Raw genomic sequence first — 25,466 nt, 5'->3', positions numbered from 1 at the left:
CAAAGACACCGCGATGGTGCGAATGCTGCCGGCTTTCACAGGCCCGCTCCCCGTTTTCACTGGATTCATCATTCAGCGATGAATGATGAATCCAAGCCTAAGTTTGTACCTGAGGCAATGGAGGGTAAAGTGACTTTACCAAGGTCACAATTCTTAGCTCTTAGGCAACAGGTTGAGCAAATAGGAGCCCAGATTACTATTCGTTATCCATGCAAATGTATCATGAAAATAAACAATGTTAAGTATATATATTTTGAACCATCTGACCTTGTCATTTTTAGATGCCAAGATATTGATCGGGAATACTGACAACTAGTGTTATCGCATAGAAGAATGATCGGGACTCTCTTTGTTTCCTGTAATATTTGTGTTGAGTATTAATATAACTCCTAACTGGAATCTTGATCTCCCCAATTGCATAGTATCAGGATATTTAATCGTTTAAATGCTATGGGGTAGGAGAAAAAAGGGTAAAGGAATGAGTGAGATATTGATTGCCGGTATAGATAATTTTATTGTAATATTTTTCCTTGCTTTTCCCTCTGAATATTCTTTATTTTTTACTTTGGTGATTTAATATTCATTATGTTGATTGGCATTGTCTGTCAAACTAATTTGTTAAAATTTAATAAAGAGTACATTTTAAAAAACAATGAAATATTATATTCTCATATATGAGGATGATAGTTTTCACTGATTTCTTACATATTATAGCAGGAAAAGTGCAACATTTTTTAATGCATGTTTCTGAACTCTCTCATGAAATCAGACAGCATCATCAATACTGTTATGGCGTATCCCCATGTCCTTGTTGTGCAAATATGTTAAATCTACAAAACTTTCAGCCTTCCTGATTTTGTCTTGATGTGCAAACTATTTCATTATTTTAAATGTATCCAGTATATTAAATTGCTGCAGTTTCATGTGACCTTTTTCCAGCGGAACGGTTTTCTTGCACTCTGCTGTTTAGTACAAGAAAGATTCGGACTATGGAGGAGGTTCCACATCAGCCAGATTTCAGATACTTTTAAACTATGAACTACCATGAGATCTTTGTAAAAGCATGGGTCAAATGTCTGCAGATGGGGTGCAGCTGAAGGCTTCACTATCCCAAAGGTCTTAAATCCATTATGTGAGATAGGCTTAAGGTTGATCCTCTGCAAGCACATGCCCAAAAAAACATCATCAATGGGAAAGAGTTCTACTTCTTCACAAGCCTGAGCGAGTTTTTTCATTGTACTACCAGACATTAAGAACCCTCCACCTCCTGCATAAGATGGATACATCCCTAGCCCATACATTGTTTCAGGAATGAAATATTTACTCTTTCTTATTCTGATAGGCTTAGCATGGTCAATAATATCACCAACAAACAAGTCCTCTATAGGACTATGGGCCTGTAAGAAATCCACAATATTTTCTATGTTGACAAAAACATCAATATCTCCTTTAAAAATAAAATTCACATTTGAACAAAACTCAGCAGCCCAATTTAAAAAATGTATCTCCTTCAATGTCAGATTAAAGAAGGTATCTAGAAAGTCCCATAATAAAACATCTTTGTAAATCTGACTTTCGTGTTGTACAAGAGTCTCCCACATAACGATTGCTGTCTTATTTATGGGGACACCCAGCAGGAAAACTCTTTGAATGTGCAAGCCATTAATGGAGCCTTCCCTTCCCCAGGTTTTGCGTACAGTTTCACGCCTGTCGAAGTCTTCAACAGTAGATTTTATAGCAATGAGCAGGAAGGGGTCTCTCTGGGTTTTCTTGCACTTGTTGGGTTGGTTGATGAGAAGGCTGAAGTTTCTCTCATCCTTATTTCTCAAGTACTGCTGAAAATCAAAAGAAGAATAAGTCACTGCTGATACTATGGCAGACCGGTGAAGTTCCTTGCTCACTAGTTCAGCTTGCTTAATCCCAGAAATGTGTCTAGGTCTGGCTTGTGTTATTTTCAATCTCATTTGGGGATGTTTTCTGAAGTCCACTGTGTTTGGCAGATTCTTTGACTTGGTTGAAGGCTTCCTGTGCTTTTCCTCTTGATTTCCTCTTGGAGATGTACGGCCAAACTGGAAGTACAGTAAAGTGCAAAAAGCTAGTACGAGAAGAAGGGTGCAAATTGCATCCCCTTTCAGTTGAATTCTCATTGTCTAGAATGAGTAAGGGATGATCATTTGATGCTTCCAGCAAACTGTGTTCATCTAAAAAAAAAAGCAGATCACATATTACTGTCTTCAATTATCATGCTTGACAATTTCTAAAAAATCTTTTTGTTACTAAAACCTGTTCTCATAAAATTTTCCTGTTGTAAAATACTAGATTAATTAGCTGGCCTTCTGCCAGTTTGACTCTTAGTCAGATGGTGACAGAAATTCTCTGCGGTGGCCTGTGTAATTTTAGTTTGTGGTCTCTACGTGAACAGATGTGCAGCTTCTTTTAAACCACCATAAAAACTGGTCAGCAGAAACGAAGGAATATCTGTACATTGAAAGTGAATTACTGTCTCACCCAAACAAGGATATTGGCTCAGAAAAGTAGTAGTTTTCTCTTGATTTAACTACTTGAAGCAGCTTCAACATTTGCTCGATTCTTTGAAATATTAACCTGCCTTTACCTTAACTCTATTGTTTCCTCTTACCTTTAGGAGAGTCTTTTCTTTTTTTGTCTTAATGTATTTTCTCATATTTAGAATTTTTTATGAAAACCACCCCGATTTAAAAAAAAAACGAAAAAAAAACCAAAACATATTGTCTTCATCTACTTTACATACATCAGAATGATGCCTATATGGGGTTCTGTGGAAGATCAGCACAGCAGCTCCCCATTTTACCTGTATCCCTTCCTTAGTGTACGAGAGGGACAAAGTTATTTATAAGTTCTTTGGGGCAGGGACCCTGACTAGCTTTTTCTTCTCTTCCCATCCCAAGGTGTAGGTCCTTTGGAGTGGGGTGGAAAGAAGTCCTCTCCAGTCCCACTACAGCATGGCTGGAGTATTTAACTGATTTTCCCCTCATAATGAGAGCTGTGCATTGTGTGCCAAACAAACCACACTCGGACCAAGTAGGCAGTGTCCAAGATAAATCTTTACTGATACAGTTAAATATGGCAAATCACACAACACAGTCTCTAATCATTTTCCAGTTCTATCTGTACATTCATCTTTATTAAGCCAGGAATCCACCTGCACTTCTGGATTTGATTGTGCAGTGGTCCCTCTGGGCATGGGCCCCTTGACTGGACGGGAAGCCCCTCCTGCTGGCACAAAATTCCATCTTGGCACAGAATTCAATTTCTCTATCCCTCAGGGCTTTAGTAGACACCAGATGGGTGTCCTCCCTTGAATGTGAGTGTTTTACTCACAGTAGATTCATTTTCTGGTGGCCTCCCAGGTGGTAGAAATTCTTGGCAGACTGCAGGGTTGGCCAGTCCCATTGATTGGCAGGAAGAGGGGCATAAGAAAATGCCATACTGGGTCAGACCAAGGGTCCATCAAGCCCAGCATCCTGTTTCCAACAGTGGCCAATCCAGGCCATAAGAACCTGGCAAGTACCCAAACACTAAGTCTATTCCATGTAACCATTGCAGAAAACACTTCCTCCCAGATGTTGGAAAAACAAATGTTCTTTCACCAGCTTAGATAATCAGGAAATCCTCTGCAGCGGGTCACCACCTTTGGCAGATCTTCTCTAAACACTGGGCCTCTTCATCTCGGGGTTTCCCAGTCCCTGTCATCAGAAAGGCCCAGGCCTCCAGCAGGGCTCTTCTAAATAAATGTTCAAAATCCCCAAATAGTCCCAGAGCAGCCACTCTGCACCTTGGGAGGAGAATACAGCAGTGGAGCCCTTTGGCCTGCCTTGGAGGGTTTCTGAGGCTCCAGGTAGGCACAAATCCAACTTAGAAAAATACAACCTCTCTCTCTCTGACTTCCAAAACATACTGCCCCCAGAGCATATGTCAGAGCGCTGGTAAAAAACCCCAGGACCAAGGACCATTTCAGCTCCGCCAGTGGGAAGGCTGTCCATGAATGGATACTCCCCTAATTATCTCTCTAACTGCATTAGGTTGTTACAGGAGCTATTAGTAACCCGAAAAGTGGTCTGGGTTACATACGATTTCTATTATTTTAAATCTACGCTTTAAGGGCCAGATTTTCAAAGGGGTATGCGTGTACCCCCCCGAAAACCTGTCCCAAACACCCCCTGCGCGCGCCGAGCCTATGTTGCATAGGCTTCCGGCGCCCACAAAGCCCCGGGACGCGCGTAAGTCCCGGGGCTTTCCTGGGGGGGAGGGGGCGTGACGGGGGCGTGTCGCGATCCATGTGTCATCGGGGGGGCATGTCGGGGGGGTGTGATGCGGCCGGCGCATCATCCGGGGGCGGCGCTGCAGGCATGGTTTCGGCCCGGGGGCGTTCCGGGGGCATGGCCGCGGCCTCCGGACCGGAACATGACGCGCGGCAGCCGGCCCGGCGTACGCAAAGTTACGCCTGCCTCGAGCAGGCGGAACTTTCGCAACAGAGGTAGGGGGGATTTAGATAGGGCCGAGGGGGTGGGTTAGGTAGGGGAAGGTGGGGGGAGGCGGAAGGAAAGTTCTCTCCGAGGCCGCTCCGATTTCGGAGCGGCCTCGGAGAGAACTGGGCTGCCAAATTGGCGTTTTCTAATTATTTCTTTTTAAACTTGTGGGTAGACAAGATTAGAAGGGTGATAGGCACTCCAACATACCAAGTCTGTGTCAATGTGACACCAAAAGTGGCATGAATATCCCAATGAATTATTTTTTTTACATTTGTGTTCCGCACGTATCCAATTGTTTGCGGCAGATAAACACACACATTGATCTAAAATATGAATATAAAATTAGAAGTAAAACAATATAGTAATTACAATAAAATGAGTTAAAAACTAAACAGAATGTATCACATATAAAATATGTAAAGACATTTAAGGAACAATAAAAGGACTTATATGCTGCAGTGTAATCACAAACACTCAAAGAAACAGCAAATGGCATTAATGGGGAAAAACAGTACCAGCAGTGTCAGAAGATCTCCCAGGCACCATGGGAGGAACAAAGCAGCAGCAAGAGTAGCCAGAATACCCCAAGGCGCCTAAAGAGGGGTAAAAAGACACCAATCAAATTGGTACAAAGTCCTCAGCAGGGAGAATCCAGAGGAAATCCCTAGAGGAAGCCTGATGTTTAGATACAGCATCATTAGAGAAGTGGCTGGTGATTCAGGCTTAGAGTTGGTCTTCCACTTTGCTTTGGTATAATTTCAGCCCTGCAAGTATTAACTGCACTCCTCCATGTCCTCACTGGAGGTTAAGATGCTCCTAAGACCCCTTTCAATATCTTGTGATAAGGGAATCCAAGGCATGATTCTTCTGAATTAGTTTTTGTAAATACTGCCTCCATTACCTGAGACGCAGTAATCATGGAGGAGCATGGTCTTGGTTTTGGATGCTGTACTTCTGCTGCCCCCTCCAATTACTGCAGTATAATCCTTCAAAGGCTAAATAATGGACAAGACCACTTATCAATAAGAAGAATAAGGGAAGGTAGTTTAAAGAAAAAGTCTGAGATCATGAAATTGTTAAAGATAAATGGGTAAGATCTGTATAAAACATCAGATTGCAGGGCAAGACCAAGAGTCAACAAGTACTGTAGTGGAAGGAAATTTTGAAAGAACCTCAAAGAATGCTAGAGCAGAGGAGGAACCACCCAAAGGTACCAAGAGTGGCTTGAAGCAGCAGCAGCAGCAGTGGTGCTGGAAATTAAAAATCACAACGAGTAGGTGTAGAGCAGCACAGCATGAAGTATCATCAAGGCCCCAAGATATACAGCAAGGGCAGAAGAATTGTATCAAAAGCCCTGTTTGCCTGTGAAGCTTCATTATAAGTTTAAAATCCTTGTACTGAGCTAGATACTGAGCATTGGCTATGCTGGAAACAGTCATCCAGAACTTTGTGTTTATAATATTGTCATCAACTTCAACTGCAGTCAGTTACAGCCTACTAAGAACATAAGAAATTGCCATGCTGGGTCAGACCAAGGGTCCATCAAGCCCAGCATCCTGTTTCCAACAGAGGCCAAACCAGGCCACAAGAACCTGGCAATTACCCAAACACTAAGAAGATCCCATGCTACTGATGCAATTAATAGCAGTGGCTATTCCCTAAGTAAACTTGATTAATAGCCGTTAATGGACTTCTCCAAGAACTTATCCAAACCTTTTTTGAACCCAGCTACACTAACTGCACTAACAACATCCTCTGGCAACAAATTCCAGAGCTTTATTGTGCGTTGAGTGAAAAAGAATTTTCTCCGATTAGTCTTAAATGTGCTACTTGCTAACTTCATGGAATGCCTCCTAGTCCCTCTATTATTCAAAAGTGTAAATAACCGATTCACATCTACTCGTTCAAGACCTCTCATGATCTTAAAGACCTCTATCATATCTCCCCCTCAGCCGTCTCTTCTCCAAGCTGAACAGTCCTGACCTCTTCAGCCTTTCCTCATAGGGGAGTTGTTCCATCCCCTTTATCATTTTGGTTGCCCTTCTCTATACCTTCTCCATCGCAACTATATCTTTTTTGAGATGCAACGACCAGAATTGTACAAAGTTGCAGAATATATTTTTATGATGATTCTTATGTTATGGAATAATCTCCCTTTCTCATTTAAGGAGGGGGAAAAATGTAATTCAGTTTCACCACCAAGTAAAAAGTTGCTTGATGTTTGAGATAGAAACAGCCTACTCGGCTAAAAGTAGTGGAAGCCAAGTTAATTTAGTCCTAAAGGGATGTCACTGTATGTATATAGATATATAAAGATAGATAGATATGGAGAGAGATGTTTTGTGTTTGTTTATAACATGTTAATTTTATGTAATATTTTATGTATGGCACTTTGGAAGATTTAATTATAAAACATATAAAGTGATTCATACATTTTATTAAATAAAATAAGAGCACCAAGAGGAGCAAAGCAAAGCAGTACTAGGAGTGGCATGAAGGACCCAATGGTCCATGAGTGGTGCAGCTCGAATGCAAAGCATTGGACTGCCAGGGCAAGGGCAACAGTTGACAAGTACCATAATGGCGAGGGAATTTGGAAAAAACATCCAAGACAGCCAGAGGAACCACCTAAAGGTACCATGATTGGCTTGGTGATTAAAATCACAAACAATAGCTGATTTATGTCGACTATATGACTTTGTGAGCACTTCAGCTCTTAGATTTAAAAATGTAATTATAATGGGTGACTTTAACATACATTTTGAAGTCTGTGAAGCTATGGGAATGCAGAAATTTACATCTCTGTTGCAAGCTGTGGCATTTGTGCAGTTGATTTCTGGTAAGACTCACCAGGGCATATCTTAGATCTTTCTGATATGCAGGGAGTGTGATTCTGGATGTTTGAAAGATGTTAATAAGACTGAGGTAACTTGGTCTGATCACCATTTGATTTGTTTCACCCTAGAGGGTAAAGCAAAAGGAAAGGTTAAGGGTGCTTCAAGGAAAATAAGAACAAGGTACCCCTTGCTAGATACTGAGCAGTTTAGGGAGATGAATTTTCAAAGGAGTTGCACATGTAAATGTAATATACTATCGAAGCCATTTTCAAAAGCCCATTTTCAAAATGTTCAAAAGCCCATTTACACAGAGAGAGTGCATTCACACATATAAAACCCAGTTTTAAGCATGCAAATGCTTTTGAAAATCAGGCCCATATGTTCTTCAGTCTCATCTCTCATAACTCTTTCCATGCAGACCCCACACTATTTTGGTTGCCTTTCTCTGGATTGCTTCCATTCTGCCCTTATCCTTTTTGAGATACAATATCCAGAACTGAACACAGTACTCTAGGTGATGCTTCACCAAAGACTTGTACAGGGGCATCATCACCTCCTTTTTCCTGCTGGTTATGCTTCTCCGTGCAGCCCAGTATCTGGCTTTAGACCCTGCTTTGCTTCACCACATCATCAGATACTATCACCCCGAAATCTCTCTCCCAGTTCGTGCATAACAATCTTTCACCATCCATCATGTACAACTACTTTGGATTGCCACACCCTAAATGCATGACTCGGCACTTCTTGGCATCGAATCCCAGCTGCCAAACTGACTACTCCTCAAGCTTTCCTAGCTCACTTCTAATTCTCTCTGTTCCTTCAGGTGTGTCCACTCTTTTACAGATCTTAGTGTCATTGTAAAGGAGTGGCCCTACCCCCTCCCTTTAACCTGTAAAGGACCAAGCATCTATGGTCCACCTTAAAATCCATAGAGAGAGAGAGCGCTCTGTGGGCGGGATCCTGCTGAGCAGGAAAAGAGGTTGAGTTCAGCTGGGAACAGGAGACCCTGCATCTCTAGGAGAAAGCAGCTCCCGAATCCTCTCTGGTATAAGATAATGGTGGAAGGACACTGCTGGAGGTGAGCAGTCTATGTATTTCGATGCTGATAATTTTAAGTAAAGCTGGAATTTGTAAGAAGAAAGGCTGGAGTTAGCATGGTTCCTGCCTCCAGCCTATGAAAGTTACTCGCCTCTCGCACAGTCATCTACAAAAAGACAAACTTTACCTTCTAATCCCTACTCAAAGATATTGAATAGAACTGGTCCCAGAATGATGCTTGAGGGCCTCCTTATCTCTCTTTTTTTTTTCTTCAGCGTAGGTTCCATTTTCCACTACTTACTGACATTTGTCAGCCAATTTGTAATCCATTCCACCACCTTAGGAACCACTCCCTTGCTTCTCGTTTTATATATGAGCCTCCTATGTGACACCATATCAAAAGCCTTGCTGAAATCCTAGTAGACCGTACTGAACGCTCTTCCTTAATCCAATTCTCTAGTTACCCAATCTAAACAAAAATCATATTAGTTTGACAGAATCTTCCTCTGCTAAAACCATGTTGTCTTGGATCCTGTACCTCACTGAATTGCAGTTAGTTCGTTATCCTTTCCTTTAGCAGTTTTTCCATTAATTTTCCCACCACCAAGGTAAGGCTAACCAGCCTGTACTTTTCAGCCTCCTCCTTGCTGACACTTTTGTGAAGCAGGACCACAACCGCCCTTCAGTCCTATAGCACTGCTCCAGTCTCCAAGGATCTATTGGACAGGTGCTTCAGGTGACCCACCAGCATTTCTTGAAGCTCCCATAGTATCCTGGGGATTTTTCTCATCTGACCCACATCTCCTTGTCCACGTTCACTTTTGCTAATTTCACCAAAACACTCTCTTCTGCAAATGGGGATGTATCTACCCCACTCTCATCCATACTCTTGCCAACCAACAATGACCCTTCCCCAATGTCTTCCTTAGTGAAAACGGAACTGAAGTATTTGTTTAATATTTCTGCTCTTTCTTTATCTTTCTCTGCACCTTGCTCCTTGACTCCTTTTCAGTCTTACAATACCACCTCTGGCCTTCATCCATTCTCTGGTATATTTGGAAAAAGGCTTTGCCCTCTATACCTCTTTGGTAATCTTTTCTCCCACTCGAGCTTTCACTATCCTGATTTCTTTCCTCATTTCCTTCAGCTTCATCAGGTATTCCTTCCTATGATCTTTTTTAGTTCCTTTGTACTTTTCACATAATTGCTATTCTGGGTCAGATTGAGGGTCCATGAAGCCCTGTATCCTGTTAACAACAGCGGCCGATCCAGGTCACAAGTACCTGACAAGATCCTAAACAGTAAATAGATCCCATGCTGTGATAAGTAGTGGCTATTCCCCAAGTTACAATTTATGGACTTTTCCAACAGGAACTTGTCCAAACTTTTTTTAAATCCAGCTATGCTAACTACCTTAACCAAATCCTCTGACAATGAATTCCAGAGCTTAATTGTGAGACTTGTTTAAATGTGCTACCTAATAACTTCAGGGAATGTCCTCTACTCTTTGTATTTTTTTTTAAAGAGTAAATAACTGATTTAAATGTATCCATTCTATTCCAGTCATAATGTTATAGTCCTCTATTATTTCCCCCTTCAGCCATCTCTTCGAGCTGAACAGTCCTAACATTTTTAGCCTTCCCTCATAAGCATGACAAAGTCAATAGAAGCAGAATATAAATGTTTTAAATAATAAATAAGGGAGCCATTCCATCTCCTTAATTATTTTGGTTGCCCTTCTCTGTACCTTTTCCAGTGCAACTATATCTTTTTTGAAATGTGGCAACCAGAATTGCACACAGTATACCTGGTGCGGTCTCATCATGGAGTGACAGAAAGGTATTATGACATTCTCAGTTTTATTCTCCATTCCTTCCCTAATAATTCATAATATTTCATTTGCTTTTTGACTGGCACTGCAAACTGAGCCAAGAATTTCAAAGTATGATCCACTATGTTGCCCAGGAGCCTTTTCCTGGGAGGCAACTGCTAATATGAAACCTACTATTGTGTAATTACTTTTCTCTATGTGTATCATTTTCCATTTGGCCATATTAAATTTAATCTGCCATTTGAATGACTAGTCTTCTAATCTCACAAGATCCGTTTATGATTTAGCAACTCAGAATAATTTTGTATTGTTTACAAATTTGATCACCTCACTCGTTCCCCTTTCCAGATCATTTATAAATATATTAAAATGTACCAGTCCCAGTACAGATCCCTGAGGCACACCACTGTTTACCCTTCTCTACTGAGAAAAATTACCATTAGCCCTACTCTCTGTTTCTTATCTTTTAACCAGTTTGCAATACACAATAGGACATTACTTCCTATCCCATGACTTTTTAATTTTCTCATGATTCTCTCATGGGCCACTTTGTCAAACACCTTCTGAAAATCCAAATATACTATATCCACCAGGTCATCATTATCCACATGTTTATTAACCTCTTCAAAAAATGTAGCAGATTGGAGAAGATTACCCTCGTGTAAATTAATGCTAACAGTATTGCATTAAATCATATCTTTCTATAATTTTGTTCTTTAGAATAGTTTCCACAATTTTTCCCAAGCACTGATGTCAGATTCAGCAGTCAGTTTCCTAGAGCCCTTTTTAAAGATTGGGGTTACACTGGCCACCCTCCAATCAGGTAGAATAAATTATTTTAATGATAGGTTGTAAATTACTAGAAATAGATCTGCAATTTAATTTTTGACTGCTTTCAAGACTTGGGGTGTATACCATCTGGTCTGGGCAATTTGCTGCTCTTTAGTTTGCCAATCTTCTCTATTACATCTTCCAACTTCACAGTGATTTGTTTCAGTTATTCCAAATCATCACCATTGAATACCATTTCTGTTATGGGTATCACACCCAACATCCTCTTCAGTAAACACTGAAGCAAAGAATTAATTTAGTCTTTCAGCGATTGCCTTATCTTCCCTAAGTGCCCATAACTGTCCAACCAACTCTCTCCTGCTTTGGACATATTTTAAAAAGGTTTTACTATGAGTTTTTGCCTCTATGGCCAGCTTCCTTTCAAATTTTCTTTTAGCCTGCCTTATCAATGTTTTACATCTTAACCTGCCAATGTTTATTCTTTTTTACATTTTCTTCAGATGGATCCTTTTTCCAATTTTCGAAAGAAGTTATTTTGGCTAAAATAGCCCTTTTCACATCACCTTTTATCCATGCCAGCAGTCGTTTGGCCTTCCTTCCACCTTTATTGATGCATGGAGTACATCTGGACTGGGCTTCCAAGATAGTACTTTTAAACAATGACCACACCTAATGTAAACTTTTAACCTTTGCAGCTGCACCTATCAGTATTTTCTATTTCCTTATCTTATCAGGCTCCCTTTTGAAAGTTTAAAGCTAGAGTTGTAGATTAACCTAATGCCCTCCCTCCAGCTGTTAAGTCAAATTTGATTGCATTATGATAAAAATTGCCGAGCAGCTCCACCATAGTTACCTCTCGCACCAAATCCTGTGTTCCACTAATGTTTAGATCTAAAATAGCTCCTCCTCTTGTTGGTTCCTGGACTAGCTGCTCTATGAAGCGGTCATTAATTTCATTTTGCAAGCATGTCCTGATGTGACACTGACCCAGTTAATACTGGGATAATTGAAATCTCCCATTATTCCCATGCTGCAAAATTTGTTAGCTTCCCTAATTTCTTTTAGCATTTCGTCATCCTTCTGTTCACATTTGCCAGGTGGATGATAGTTTGTGTCTACCACTATACTTTTCCCCATCACATATGGAATTTACACCCATAAAGATTCTACTTAGCTGATATTTTTGCTTTTATTTTCTCAGTCACCTCCTTGGAGAACGAGATTGGTTTCCTTTTTCTCTTACTTTTATTTACTTTTTTTTGCATAAAGGTTTGTTGCCTTTGTTATAGCTCCTTTTAATTTGGTGCACTGTTGTTCCATTTCATCCATCTACTCTCAGCCTTCTGGCTGGATTTTTGAAATCCAGTACTTTGGTTTTCATGTGACCTCCCTCCCATTTGGCTGTTATATCAAACCATACCATCTGATGATTACTGATGCCCAGGTGGGCACCTATCTGGACATAAGTTTCGCTATCTCCATTTGTGAGCACCAGGTCCTGTATCGCTCCTCCCCTCATGGGTTCAATCACCATTTGCATGAGCAGAGCCCCTTGAAGAACATCCACCACAATCAAGAACATAAGACTTGTTATACTGGGTCAGACTGAGGGTCCATCAAGCCCAGTATCCTGTTTCCCGCAGTGGCCAATCCAGGTCACAAGTACCTGGCAAGATCCCAAACAGTAGCTAGAGCTCTCTACTTCTTGCAGATTCTGCAGCATACATTCTCCAATACACATTAGGCAGATTAAAATTTCCAACAACCAACACTTCTCCCTACAATGCCACCTTTTCATGTCTTTATCCAGATCTCTGTCCTGTTCTTCTGTTTGATTTGGAGGCCTGTACACCACACCAGCTTGAGGGCTCATGATGTCCCTGCCATTGAGAAAACATGTTCATTAGGCATGCTGATTGGTGGGTAGGAAAGATAATGTTGAGCCACTTTAGTTATGTCTGGCCAGAATGGGGCGCAACATGTATATAGTGTATTGAGGTGGGGGAGGACGTTGTAGTTGCAGGGTGCTGCGTCTGCTCTGGCACTCCTGTTCATGCACCCTAACCGTCACATCTCCTTCATATAGGTGAAACACTGGGGCCATAAAGCGAGATTCCCTTTCATCTATTGGTGAAAACTCGTGGTAAGCGTAATAAGAATTGTTTTCTGTCTGTGTTTCAGTTATCCCTGCTGCTTCAAACAGGCTACAGCCTGCAGCACCTCTGCTTTCATTCTCTCTTGCTCACAGAAATCTAATTTCTCCAGATTATTTACTGTTTCTGGAATTCATCCTTGAATGAATTCAGGACTTGTATTAGCTGCCTCATCACTACCTGATCATGATGCTCCAGCGGGCAATCCACATCCATCGCCAATTCCAGAGATAGGTCATAAAGGGGTGACTGCTGCTCCTCTAAATTCTTCAGCAGCAGATAGGTGGAATGCCAGCAAGTGCCAACAGCTTGAGTGAGCCTCTCATGAGGTATCCCAAATTCTTTATGCTTCTCAGGCAGAAGCTGCCCACCCTTCACACTATGATGAAAATGCTTCACTATTTTCCTGCATTTCTCTATCATTTCCTTCGGGACCGGAATCCCAATGTTCCTTGGGCCCCAGCCCCAGGGTATCGCTCACTGTCACATGCAGCAAGTGTGCAAAGCAACAGATCCCCCTTATAGCCCCTATCTTCCACTGCCTTCATGGTATTTGCAGCACGGTTTGTCACAAAAAAATACCTGCATGAAACGTCTGCCTCTCCGGTCTAGCTGCGGTCCCTCCACATCTTTCTTGTGGTTGTTAGGATATCGCATGAAGTATGGATGGTATCCTTCACCGGGAGGTAAAGAACCGCCTACCTGCACCCTGATGCTCAGTCCCCACTAGAGCTGCTGCCTGCCCCTGCCTCAGCCAGCTCCCAGGAGGGAGAGAGGTGTGCGTAGGTGAAATGTATGCTGTTCCCTTCTGCCTTGGCCAGCTGTGCCTGTATGTAACTGTAGCACTGACAGTACAGGGTGGAAATTACTTGCCTACTCAATGTAGTTTTGAAGGGCATTTTGTACTTGGGGGCTAAGAGCTGCAGTGAATATTTAAAGTCCGGGCTCACCCCCACCTGCAGGGCAATCATTTCTTTGATGCACCTCGTCACTGCTTCAGATGTTGCCTTTTCTTGCCCTCAGACAGCGACACTGAATACTAACCTATGATGGCTTGCTGCTACAAAGGGGTGGCTGGAGGCTGCTAGCCTGCCTCTGACTGATGGAAGGGCCATAGGTCAAATTAGAAGAAAATCTTCCCTTTTTCAACCCTTTTACTAGTGCATCTGCTTTGAGCGGCAGAGTGGGTCCTCAGGTTAGTAGTGCCGACATCCCCTGATGCCAGTGCTAGCATGAGGAGTTTCCGTAGGTGATGCTGCATACCAGTTTTTGCCGGATGCTCTAGTACCTTCCACTGATGGATGGCCTTACTATGGTGAATGCACTGAGCAAAATGCAGATCCTCTCTCACTTTAAAGTGCCTCCACACTACAGCTGTCTTCTGGATATCTTCTCGGGAACTTTGGGGGCTGCTGTTGCTGGCACTCTCACTAACTATTTTCTGCTCTTCCTGGGGGTTGCCTTCTCACTGGAGGCTAAGACACTACTGACTAGAGCTCCCAAATTCTCTTTGGCCACTGGCTCTTCAATATCCTCTGATTCAGACACAAGTTTTCCTCAAAATTAGTTCATCTCAGGCAGTAATCATGGAAGGGCGCACTCCATCAATGCTCTCTGTTTCAATGGCAGGGGAAAAGGGGAATGGGATTCAGACAGCACCAACGAAGGATCCAACTTTTATGGTCTGGGGAAACAAATAAGCATGGGGGTAACTTGCTGGTGCGGCGGTTGCTACCCTTAACCAATAAGCCTACATACTGTTAACACAACTCCTTCATTGCTCTCTGCTTCAATGGCACGGAGTTACAGGGAATTGGATTCAGACAGTAATCAACGAGGGCCCTGACTTTTATGGTTTGGGAAACTGATAAGCATGGGGGTAACCTGCACGGCGCAGTAGATACTACCATAAGCTTGCAGGGCAGACTGGATGGACCATTTGGTCCTTTTCTGCCATCATGTCTATGTTTTTATGTTTCTATGCTGGTTTTGAATGATGCACTTTTGCTACCCCTGTCCTTGCCCCTGCCTGCTAATGCAAGCCTCACATGGCTCTTCTGCCTTTCTGCCCCTGCTCCAAAGCAAGAGGGAGAGAAAGAGGGTGATAGTGGCACATGCTTTCTCAATTTCAATTTCTTATGGCTTGAACTGACTGCCACTCCTGGCTTTCTGTACCAAAAAGTCTCTTTTCTCACTGCTACTGGTACTGCCCATACTTTTCACAAGCTGGGCTGGCTCTGCAGCAACACCCAATCCTCTGCTCCTGCTATTCCCTCATAAGAACATAAGAAGAACATAAGAACATGCCATACTGGGTCAGACCAAGGGTCCATCAAGCCCAGCATCCTGTTTCCAACAGTGGCCAATCCAGGCCATAAGAACCTGGCAAGTACCCAAAAACTAAGTCTATCCCATGTTACCATTACTAATGGCAGTGGCTATTCTCTAAGTGAACTTAATAGCAGGTAATGGACTTCTCCTCCAAGAACTTATCCAATCCTTTTTTAAACACAGCTATACTAACTGCACGAACCACATTCTCTGGCAACAAATTCCAGAGTTTATGTTTCAAACGGTTTTTATTATTATAATGCAAACAACATAGTCAAATTAGAGAACCAAGACAGTAGTCAGGAGAGGTGTCACTCTTACCTCCACACTGACCTTGTAAAAACATTGTTCCACATTACACAAACTTCAACAGCATCCCTACCCCCCCCCAGCCCCCCACCACCCCCCCCTTTCCCCCCCCCCCCCCCCCCATGAAGGATAAATGTCCAAGGTCAGAGTCCATACACGCATATCTCGACAAGACATCCATTGGGCAAGGCGATCCTGCAAGAGAGAAGGAGTCCACAGCAACTTCAGCAATCGTTGATGACCAAACTTCTGGAGCGATGTGATAGCGATTGTAGATACGGGTCCCAAATCAATAAGAATCTTTTACGGGCACGAGGATCCATGCGGGAGCCCAGTTCCTCCATTCGTAACAAGTGGTGTAACTGATTACGCCAAATCCAAAAAGAGGGGGGTCCCGCATCCCGCCAGTACAATAAGATAACCTTCTTCCCCACTAAGCAAGCCTTGTGTATGAAATATCGGGGACCCTGCTTCAAGGATACCCGCGGGAAATGACCAAAAAGGAAAAGTAGTGGCGTTATAGGCAACCTAACCCCCAAAGATCCATTAGATAAGATGCGATTCGTCCCCAGAATCTGCGGACTCTGGGGCAAGCCCAAAAGGCGTGAGAGAGATGCCCAATAGTTCTATGACATTTACCACAAATTCCACTCTGGGCCAGCCCCGAGCGATGAGCCAATTGCGTGGAGACATAAGCTCTCCGCAGGAACTTGTAATGCATCTCTCTGTAATACATATTAACAGTAATGTGATTAATACGTCCAAAGCTTGCTTTTAATATGGGGATGGTAAGAGCAAATATCCCATCTTTATTCCAACGTTCAAGCAGTAATGCATATGGTTCAGTTCTCGTGATACTTTTTAAACACTTGTAATACTGGGACACCGAGGGGCCCCTCTGGACATTGAACCGCAACACCCCATCCAAGATGGTAAGAACCTCCACCGGGCCCGGGTCCAACGGTAGGGACTGAAAGTAATGCTTAAGCTGGAGGTACGGGAAGACATGTGAAATAGTCAACCCAAACCTAGTTCGCAGATCAGCAAAAGAAAGCAACTGTCCTTCGTCATTAATTACCTGGCCCAGACGGGTAAGGTCCTGCGCCCGCCAGTCGTGAAACCCCCTGGTCTGGGAGCCCGGAAGAAAAGCACCATTCCCTTGGATAGGCAGCAGGGGCACACACAACGGAGGTATCCGCAGCAACTGGGTGACCAGTCGCCACGCTGCTCTTATCGGGGGAACAACTGAAGAATGGAGTAACACGGAAGGGAGCTCCCGGGCGGGCGCCTGTACCACATAAGAAAGAGCAAAAGGCACCACCAAGGCCGACTCCGCAGTAATGTGGGCATAGGTGGACTGATTTAGCATCCAGTCTCTGATAATACGGAGATTGCATGCCAGATTATAAAGTCGCAGGTCCGGAACTCCTATTCCCCCTTCTCCCCAGCGCTCCCGGAGATCCCTCAACGAAATGCGCGCCCTACCTCCCTGCCATAAAAAAACACGTAGAGCTTTATCAATGGATCTAATATCCCGACAGCGTAGCCATAGAGGCAAGGTCTGCAACAGAAACAGCCATTTTGGCAAGAGGACCATCTTGAATAAATTCAGACGGCCACAGAGGGAGAGAGGCAATGTTCGCCAAGTGCGGAGTTTGTCCAAAGTCACTTGCAGTAAGGGCTTAACATTAGCCTCATAAAGGTTAGTGGGAGGGGATGTAAGGGTCACCCCCAAATATCGAAGGGAGCCATCAGCCCATTTTAAAGGAAATTCACCCTGCCAGCCCTCTCCAAGGGTAGCCGGAAAGGCCAATGCCTCAGACTTAGTAGGATTGAGGCGAAGGCCCGCAAAACAGCCAAACTCCGCAAAAAGCTTCAGTAAGGGAGGTAAAGAGCGCTGGGGTCGAGACAAAAAGAGCATCACATCATCAGCAAAAGCTACATATTTAAGAATTTCGTGTTGCATGCGAATTCCCCGTATCTGCCCCGTGCCCAGGATTGACAGCAATAGCGGCTCCAGCTGTAAAAGAAAGAGCAATGGTGACAAGGGACACCCCTGTCTGGTACCTCGGGTTATGGAAAACACCTCGGAGTAAACATTATTGGCTACTATAACTGCAGTGGGCTCATGATATAATAATCGAAGTGCATCTAGGAACCAACCATCAAAGCCCAACTCCTGCAGAATAAAAAAGAGATATCCCCACTCCACACGATCAAAGGCCTTATCCGCATCAAAGTTGACCAGAAGATACTGTTCCTCCATCATCTGACTCATTTCCATAGCCGCCAAAATCTTTCTAATAGTAGTTAAAGCGTGGCGTTTCCGCACAAAGCCCACCTGATTTTCCCCAATTAAGGAAGGAAGCACCTCCGCCAGTCGGTCGGCTAGAATTTTTGCCAATAGTTTCTGGTCAACATTGAGGAGCGAGATGGGCCTATAAGAAGCCACTGAAGTGGCGTCTTTCCCCGGCTTGGCTATAAGTGTAATATGAGCCTGGTTGACATGGTGGGGATATTTCCCCTGAGCAATTAGGGTGGTAAACGTCTGAGCCAAAACTGGACTAACCAGATCCACCAGGCTTCTATAAAACTCAGCTGTGAACCCATCGGGCCCAGGCGCCTTAAACCGCTTGGACTGCTGAATCGCCTTATGAATTTCTTCCTGTGTGAGGGGCATATTCAGCTGTTCCCTTTGTGCCAAGGTAAGAGTTGGCAAATCCAGCCGGGCACAGAATTGAGCACAGGCCTCAGGATCCCAATCCCCCCTAGTATAAAGGCGAGAGAAAAATGTCTGAAACTGTGTGAGAATTGCTTTAGTATCTGTGTGCAGGTCCCCCGCATCCGACCGGATTACTGGAATGTGTTTGGATGAACGAGAGGCCTTCACTAGGTTATGGAGCAACCTGCCCGACTTATTACTATATTTATGCATCCGATACTGATAATATAGCAGACTCTTCTTCTCTCTTTGGTGAAGTAAAGTATTAATTTTCCCTTGTAATACCCGATGGGCCGCCCTATCCTCCGGGAGATTGGTACTAGCCAGACGCCGTTTAAGCTTTTGCAACTGAGCGCTTAAAGTAAGAAGACTCGCATCCATTACTTTCCGTCGATGGGCCACATAAGAGATAATATCTCCGCGGATCACCGCCTTAGCCGTGTACCAGAACAGTACAGGGTTAGAGTTATGTTCCTCGTTAAGAGTCGCATAATCCTGCCAGCGCAACCGTAAATATTCTTGGAATGGAATATCATCAGCCAAAAAATAGGGATACCGCCAGCGCCGTGGGGTGGGAGCAGACGGGGAGACCTGCACATCCAACCAAATGGGTGCGTGATCGGAGATAAGAATATCGCCTATACAAGCATCATTAACCTTAGTAAAGTATTTATCACTAATAAAGAAATAGTCCAAACGCGACCACGTCGCGTGAGCGCGGGATAGATGAGTGAAGTCCTTCTCACTCGGGTGTAAAATCCGCCACGCATCCAGCAAATGGACCGACTGCTCAAGCTGTGTTAAACTAGAGCTAACAGCCCGATCTCTCGGGGTACTAGCAGATTTATCAAGGTGCAAGTCTCTAACCGCATTGAAATCTCCCCCCAAAATAATAAAGTCATCAAGATAGGGAAGCAATAGGCCTTGCAGTGCCTGTAGGTACCCCACCGTATCATTATTGGGAGCATAAGCGTTACAGAGTATTATTGATATAGCGAAAATTTTTACAACTAAGATCAGGTAGCGACCCTGCGGATCTTTCAATTCCCGCAATATGGTGAAAGGTACGTGTTTACCGAAAAGTATGGCTACCCCTGCCGATTTAGATGATGCTGAGGCATAATACACATCCCCCACCCATCCTCTGCGAAGTTTAGAATGTTCTACATCAGTAAGATGAGTCTCTTGGAGGAATGCTATGTCCACCTGTTTTTTCTTAAGATGATTCAATATTTTTGACCGCTTCACAGGCGAATTTATACCACAGACATTCCAGGATATAAACCTGATGCCACTAACTGACATAACCCCTAAAGAGAACAAACATTGCAATGATTAGACAGTTAACAAACACAGGAAGGTTCTCCCAGCTAAAACCTCCCTGTACAGGCAATCCCTTAGGATGACCGTATTGGACCCCCAAAACTGCGTGCATGAACCCCACCCCAAACCTCAAATGAACATCCCCAGATCCCCCTCCCTTCCCCCCCTTTCCCCCCCCCCCCCATTCCCCCCCCCCCCATTCCCTGTATCTACCCACCCCAACATTCGTACAATGAAGGAGGTCACCACCATGCATACAACCACCCACCCCCCCCCCACCCGACGCATTCCAGCCTCATCCATGCTAGTTTAAGCAATAAAGGACCTTAAGGTCTATACATTAACACACACATAGTATTAGTATAAATTGAGGAACTAATAGACTCTGGGGAAGTCCGATTACAGGAGCCGCTGTAACATGGTCCGGGGTATATATTAAAAAAAAGAAGAAAAAAATAACACACAGCCCAGCACAGCTCCGGTAGCCACAACAGGAGAAGAAGAAAAAATACTCCAAAAAACATGGTTGAAGAACCTCAAACTTAGCCTGCCCAGTCTCCAAACAATGATGGTTAGCCATGCCGCTGCTCTCAATCGGGGTCCTCACTGGCGCTGGGGGGACTCTGGTGGTCTCCGGAGGCCGATGTGCGCGCGAACTCCTGCGCCTCCGCGAGCTCTGTGAACCACCGGACGCCCCCGCGGGTGACCACTCGGAGCCGAGCCGGATATATCAAGGTGGCACGATATCCCATGTTGATGAGCTGGGTGCAGACCGGGGCCAAGACGCGGCGTTTCGCTGAGAGGGCAGACGAAAAATCCTGAAATACCAGTATTTTCTTACTTTCATACATCAGCGGTTTACCGGCCCTGGTCGCCTGTAAAATCTCCCCCTTATGCACAAAATTAAAAATCTTAGCTATTATAATGCGTGGTCGGGGATCCGATGCCTTCCTTAGGCCCAGCCGGTGTGCCCTCTCAACTCGAAGGGGTCCGTGCGCTTGTGTAAGGCCCAATTCCTTAGTCAGCCAGCCCTCTAGGAATGTCACCAGCTCCCGATCCAGAATAGACTCCGGGAGCCCCAGGAAGCGCAGGTTGGACCGGCGAGACCGGTTCTCTAGGTCTTCTAGCCGGTCTGCCTGTTTCGCTACCACCTGTTTCAGGGCCGTCACCTCGGCCTCTATATTATGGGCGCCATCATGCAGATCAGAGACCCTCTGTTCAAGTGACGAAAAGCGAGCCTCACAGCCCGCAAACGCCGCAGCAAGCTCCGTAAGTTTCGTAGAGATCCCTTTCAGTTCCGGACCTAACAATTCCGAGATTGCAGTCTTAATTTCAGTAATCGCCGCCTTTGTCGGTGGGGGCGGGGTGACCGGCGCCATATTTGTTTGTATCTCGGAGCCACGCGGCTTTTCTTTGTCCTTTTCTTTTTGTTTCAAACGAGCCGCCATTGTACTCGTCTGGTCCGGCGGAGGTGCAGGACTAGTTCCCCAAAGGTCCTGTAGTGTGGTTAAGCCAATTTAGCCTTGGATGAGGCTGGATGCAGGAGGGTCGGCGCTGCGAGGGAAAAAATCACGGCTTTCCCCTGCACTGCATCACGTGACCTCTGGAGTACATTTTTCAAATTCCAGAGTTTAATTGTGCGTTGAGTAAAAAAGAACTTTCTCCGATTAGTTTTAAATGTGCCCCATGCTAACTTCATGGAGTGCCCCCTAGTCTTTCTACTATCCGAAAGAGTAAATAACCGATTCACATCTACCCGTTCTAGACCTCTCATGATTTTAAACATCTCTATCATATCCCCCCTCAGTCGTCTCTTCTCCAAGCTGAAAAGTCCCAACCTCTTCAGTTTTCCTCATAGGGGAGCTGTTCCATTCCCCTTATTTTGGTAGCCCTTCTCTGTACCTTCTCCATCGCAATTATATCTTTTTTGAGATGCGGCGACCAGAATTGTACACAGTATTCAAGGTGCGGTCTCACCATGGAGCGATATAGAGGCATTATGACATTTTCCGTTTTATTCACCATTCCTTTTCTAATAATTCCCAACATTCTGTTTGCTTTTTTGACTGCCGCAGCACACTGCACCGACGATTTCAATGTGTTATCCACTATGACACCTAGATCTTTCTTGGGTTGTAGCACCTAATATGGAACCCAACATTGTGTAATTATAGCATGGGTTATTTTTCCCTATATGCATCACCTTGCACTTATCCACATTAAATTTCATCTGCCATTTGGATGCCCAATTTTCCAGTCTCACAAGGTCTTCCTGCAATTTATCACAATCTGCTTGTGATTTAACTACTCTGAACAATTTTGTGTCATCTGAAAATTTGATTATCTCACTCCTCTCCCCTTTGCCTGCCCTGGCAAGATTGAATTCAGCACAACTCTAATACTGATTGTCTGTCTGTCACACACACATAATCAAGTTGACAGACTGAGTTCACTGCCAACTTGCCAAGCAGCCAACTTGCCAAATTGAGTTAGCAGCTTACTAGGGCACAAACACTCACATGTCTCTTCCTTACAGTCTGTGTAAAAATTCTCTCACACATACACACACACAAACACAGCATTTGTATGTGCACTGCTTACTAACTCCTTTTGTGCACACACACAAAAAAAAACCTGTCAAAGAAGAAACTTAGCAAGGCTGAAAAGCAGCACTTCTGTTCACTGCAATCTGTGGCTGCAGATAAGCAGTGCACTGTGCAGAGTCAAACAGACAAAAACTCTGCTATTCACTCCTTCTGCTCCTCTATCCTGCCCCAGTGAACAGACAGAAAGCAGTGCCTCTGCCTGTCTCTCTCAGTGGTAGCACTGTGACTGAAGTAGTAAAAACAACACAAAGTCCTTTACCAATGCCAAAATTCTTCTTTTAAAACTTTTTCTCACTCTAACAGAGCTTACAAAAAGTAACCTATTCCTGTGAAATCCAACAGAGAAAATGGAGTTTTTCTGCATATATTCAGACCTTTCAGTGGGAGGGCAGCAGCATCACATGATCCAGATGTTAGTTACAGGTTAGTTTAAAAAAAATGCTTCACCTTGATTGGACTATCTAACTTCTCCCACCTCGGTTCTGTTCACTGCAGCATTTTTACATGGGCCATAGACATGAATAGGAAACACAAATGAATGAAATTTAAATGTTTATTTATATTTATGGACTCCCTCCATTAATTTCGGGAGGCCCTGAATTAAACAAAATTGGTCTCACTTGTTACATTTTATCCATTCATTTCAAACAAATGCACATCCCTGTTTCTCAATGGTAACACCTAATGGCTGAATGTAAGGCCCATGATTGTAGAGTTCCAGAAGAAGCCTTGGTTCATGGTCCCTGGCAAGGATGGTTTCTGCAATGACTAGGCTAGATGAATTGGACAGACAGGGCAGTGGGCGGGAAAGGATTGTGAGGTGATATAAAAGACATGAGGAGCAGAGGTTGGTGTTGGGTTACAGATGCATATCTACCAAATGTGAATCTCAACTGGGAGAAAGGATGAGCTATTTTAGTCTTTATCTGCCACCATTTACTATTTTATGTTTCTGTGAGGCTGGTTCCAGTTTAGCTGGAAACCCTAAAGTGCAGGAGCAAATTGCTAGGCCTTCCTCCCTCACCCCTGCAAAAATACCTACTCATTTCAGTGAAGTAGTGGCTACAGCCATTTTTTAGATGTATGAAAACTTAAAAGCATGAACATAAGAAGTGCCATGCCCAGTGAGCCCAGCATCCTGGCTGACAGTGGCTGGTCTGGGTCACAAGTACCTCTCAGATCCCAGATAGCTGACTTAATTCTTGTATCTTACTCCCAGGAATAAGCGCTGCTTTCCCAAGTCTACTTGGCTAATAACAGTTTATGGACTTTTCCTTCAGGAACGTGTCCACTATGTTATTTGCCTTGACCATGTCCTCTGGCAACAGATTCCGTAGCTTTATTGTGTACTGAGTGAAAAAATACTTCCAACAATTTGTTTTAAATCTGCCAGTTGCTAGTTTCATGGAGTGGCCTCTAATCCTAGTGTTGTTTGAAAGGGTAAATAACCATTTCCTATTCACCCAATCCCACCCACTTAGGATTTATAAATCTAAATCATATCCTTTCTTTTGTCTCATTTCCAAGCTAAAGAGCCCTAATTTGTTTGTCTTTCTGCATAAGGGAGCTTTTCCATCCCCTTTATCATTTTTGTCACCCTCCTCTGTACCTTTTCTATGTCTGCTATGTCTCTTTTGAGATGGGGTATCCAGAACTCTACACAATACTCAAGATGAGGTTGCAGCATGGATCTCTACAAAAGCATTATCATATTTTCAATTTTCTTTTTAAAGAATTCCAAACATTCTATTTGCAGTTTTGACTGCCACCATACACTGAGCTGAAGATGTCAAGGTATTGTGCTCAAGGATGCCAAGGGTTTTTTTCCTGGGTGGTAACTGCTAACCTGGAATCCAGCATCATGTACCTGTACTTGGGGTTATGTTTCCCTATGTGCTTTTGTACTTGTCCACATAAAATTGCATCTGCCATTTAGATGCCCAGTCTCAGAGTCTCGCAGGGTCCTTCTGCAGTCTCTTATAGTCTGCTGCTCTTTTTTAACAACTCAAAACAATTTCCTATCACCTGCAAATCTGGTCACTTTACTAGTTCTTCCCTTTTCCAGATCATTTATGAATATGCTAAATAGCACAGAACCCTGACATATTCTGCTAACCACCTTCTTCATTTGGGAAAACAGAGCATTTAGATCTATCTTCTGTTTCCTGTTTTTTATTCAGTTACCAGTGCACAAGAGAACACTGCATCCTCTTCTATGACCTCCCAATTCCTGAGGAGTTTCTCATGAGAGACTTTATCAAATGCCTTCTGAAAATCCAAAGAACAGTACACTCTTGTGAAGATTTGATTTCAAGCTAGGTTGAGAGAACATTGTACAAATCTCATCTTTTTGTGAGTTTCCTCACTCCGAAGGTCATCAAATCTTCACGAGAGTGCACTGTTCAGTTCGTACGTCTCACTCTGAATGTCAAAGTGGCCCCTAACCCCTACACTACTACCTAAACCTCACCTTGAGGAACTAGGTGGGCCTCATATAGAGGTATAAATAACTACGTACTATAAGGGCCTTATAGTTTCTCTCTTTCTCTCTCTCCCCTTAAAAAAGTGAAAATGCTTTTTGCGAAAACATCACAAAGTGTGATAAAGCCATATCGCACAGCTTAACACAAATGAAAAAGGTATCGTTATTTCCCACATTAAAACTATGCAAACTACTCCCCTTTTCCAAATTTGCATCACACCATGTGTTATGGTGCTTTCACATACGAAAACGCCTTAAAGCACTTTGATAAATGACCTCCTAAGTCCCTTATATGGCTAAAAGTTACACACACAAAAAGTAGGCGGGTACTGGGCAGATTGAGGGTGGAGAAAGTTACCTGCATAAATTTACATCAACGTTTAGCCATCCCATAGAGCAGATCTAAACCTAGTCGGAGAGAATTATCTGATGAAGTGCACACATAAAAGCATATATTCAGCGGCTTTGCCATGCCGGATTAGTTCTAACCAGTTAAGTTACATTCAGGCCGATACAGTACAGAGTGCTCCG

The 25,466-nt window shown here is 43.6% G+C and overlaps 1 protein-coding gene across 4 annotated transcripts in view; it reads right to left on the bottom strand.

The window, feature by feature from the left end:
* Nucleotides 1-273: 273 nt before the first annotated feature.
* The window catches only part of B3GNT9 (UDP-GlcNAc:betaGal beta-1,3-N-acetylglucosaminyltransferase 9), a 69,463-nt gene continuing 44,270 nt past the window's right edge, over nucleotides 274-25,466 (bottom strand). For 3 of the 4 annotated variants that reach the window (XM_029608685.1, XM_029608683.1, XM_029608682.1), the window contains exon 2: nucleotides 274-2,201. In XM_029608685.1, the coding sequence (XP_029464545.1) occupies nucleotides 921-2,147 (1,227 nt within the window). In that variant the 5' untranslated portion in view covers nucleotides 2,148-2,201 and the 3' untranslated portion in view covers nucleotides 274-920. Of the gene's footprint in view, nucleotides 2,202-7,361; nucleotides 7,472-25,466 lie in introns of those variants that run through there. The other variant, XM_029608684.1, reaches the window with a different exon arrangement.

Source organism: Rhinatrema bivittatum, chromosome 7 (genome assembly GCF_901001135.1).
Source record: "Rhinatrema bivittatum chromosome 7, aRhiBiv1.1, whole genome shotgun sequence".
NCBI classification, from domain to species: Eukaryota; Metazoa; Chordata; class Amphibia; order Gymnophiona; family Rhinatrematidae; genus Rhinatrema; species Rhinatrema bivittatum.
This window is presented reverse-complemented; position numbering and strand designations above follow the sequence as displayed.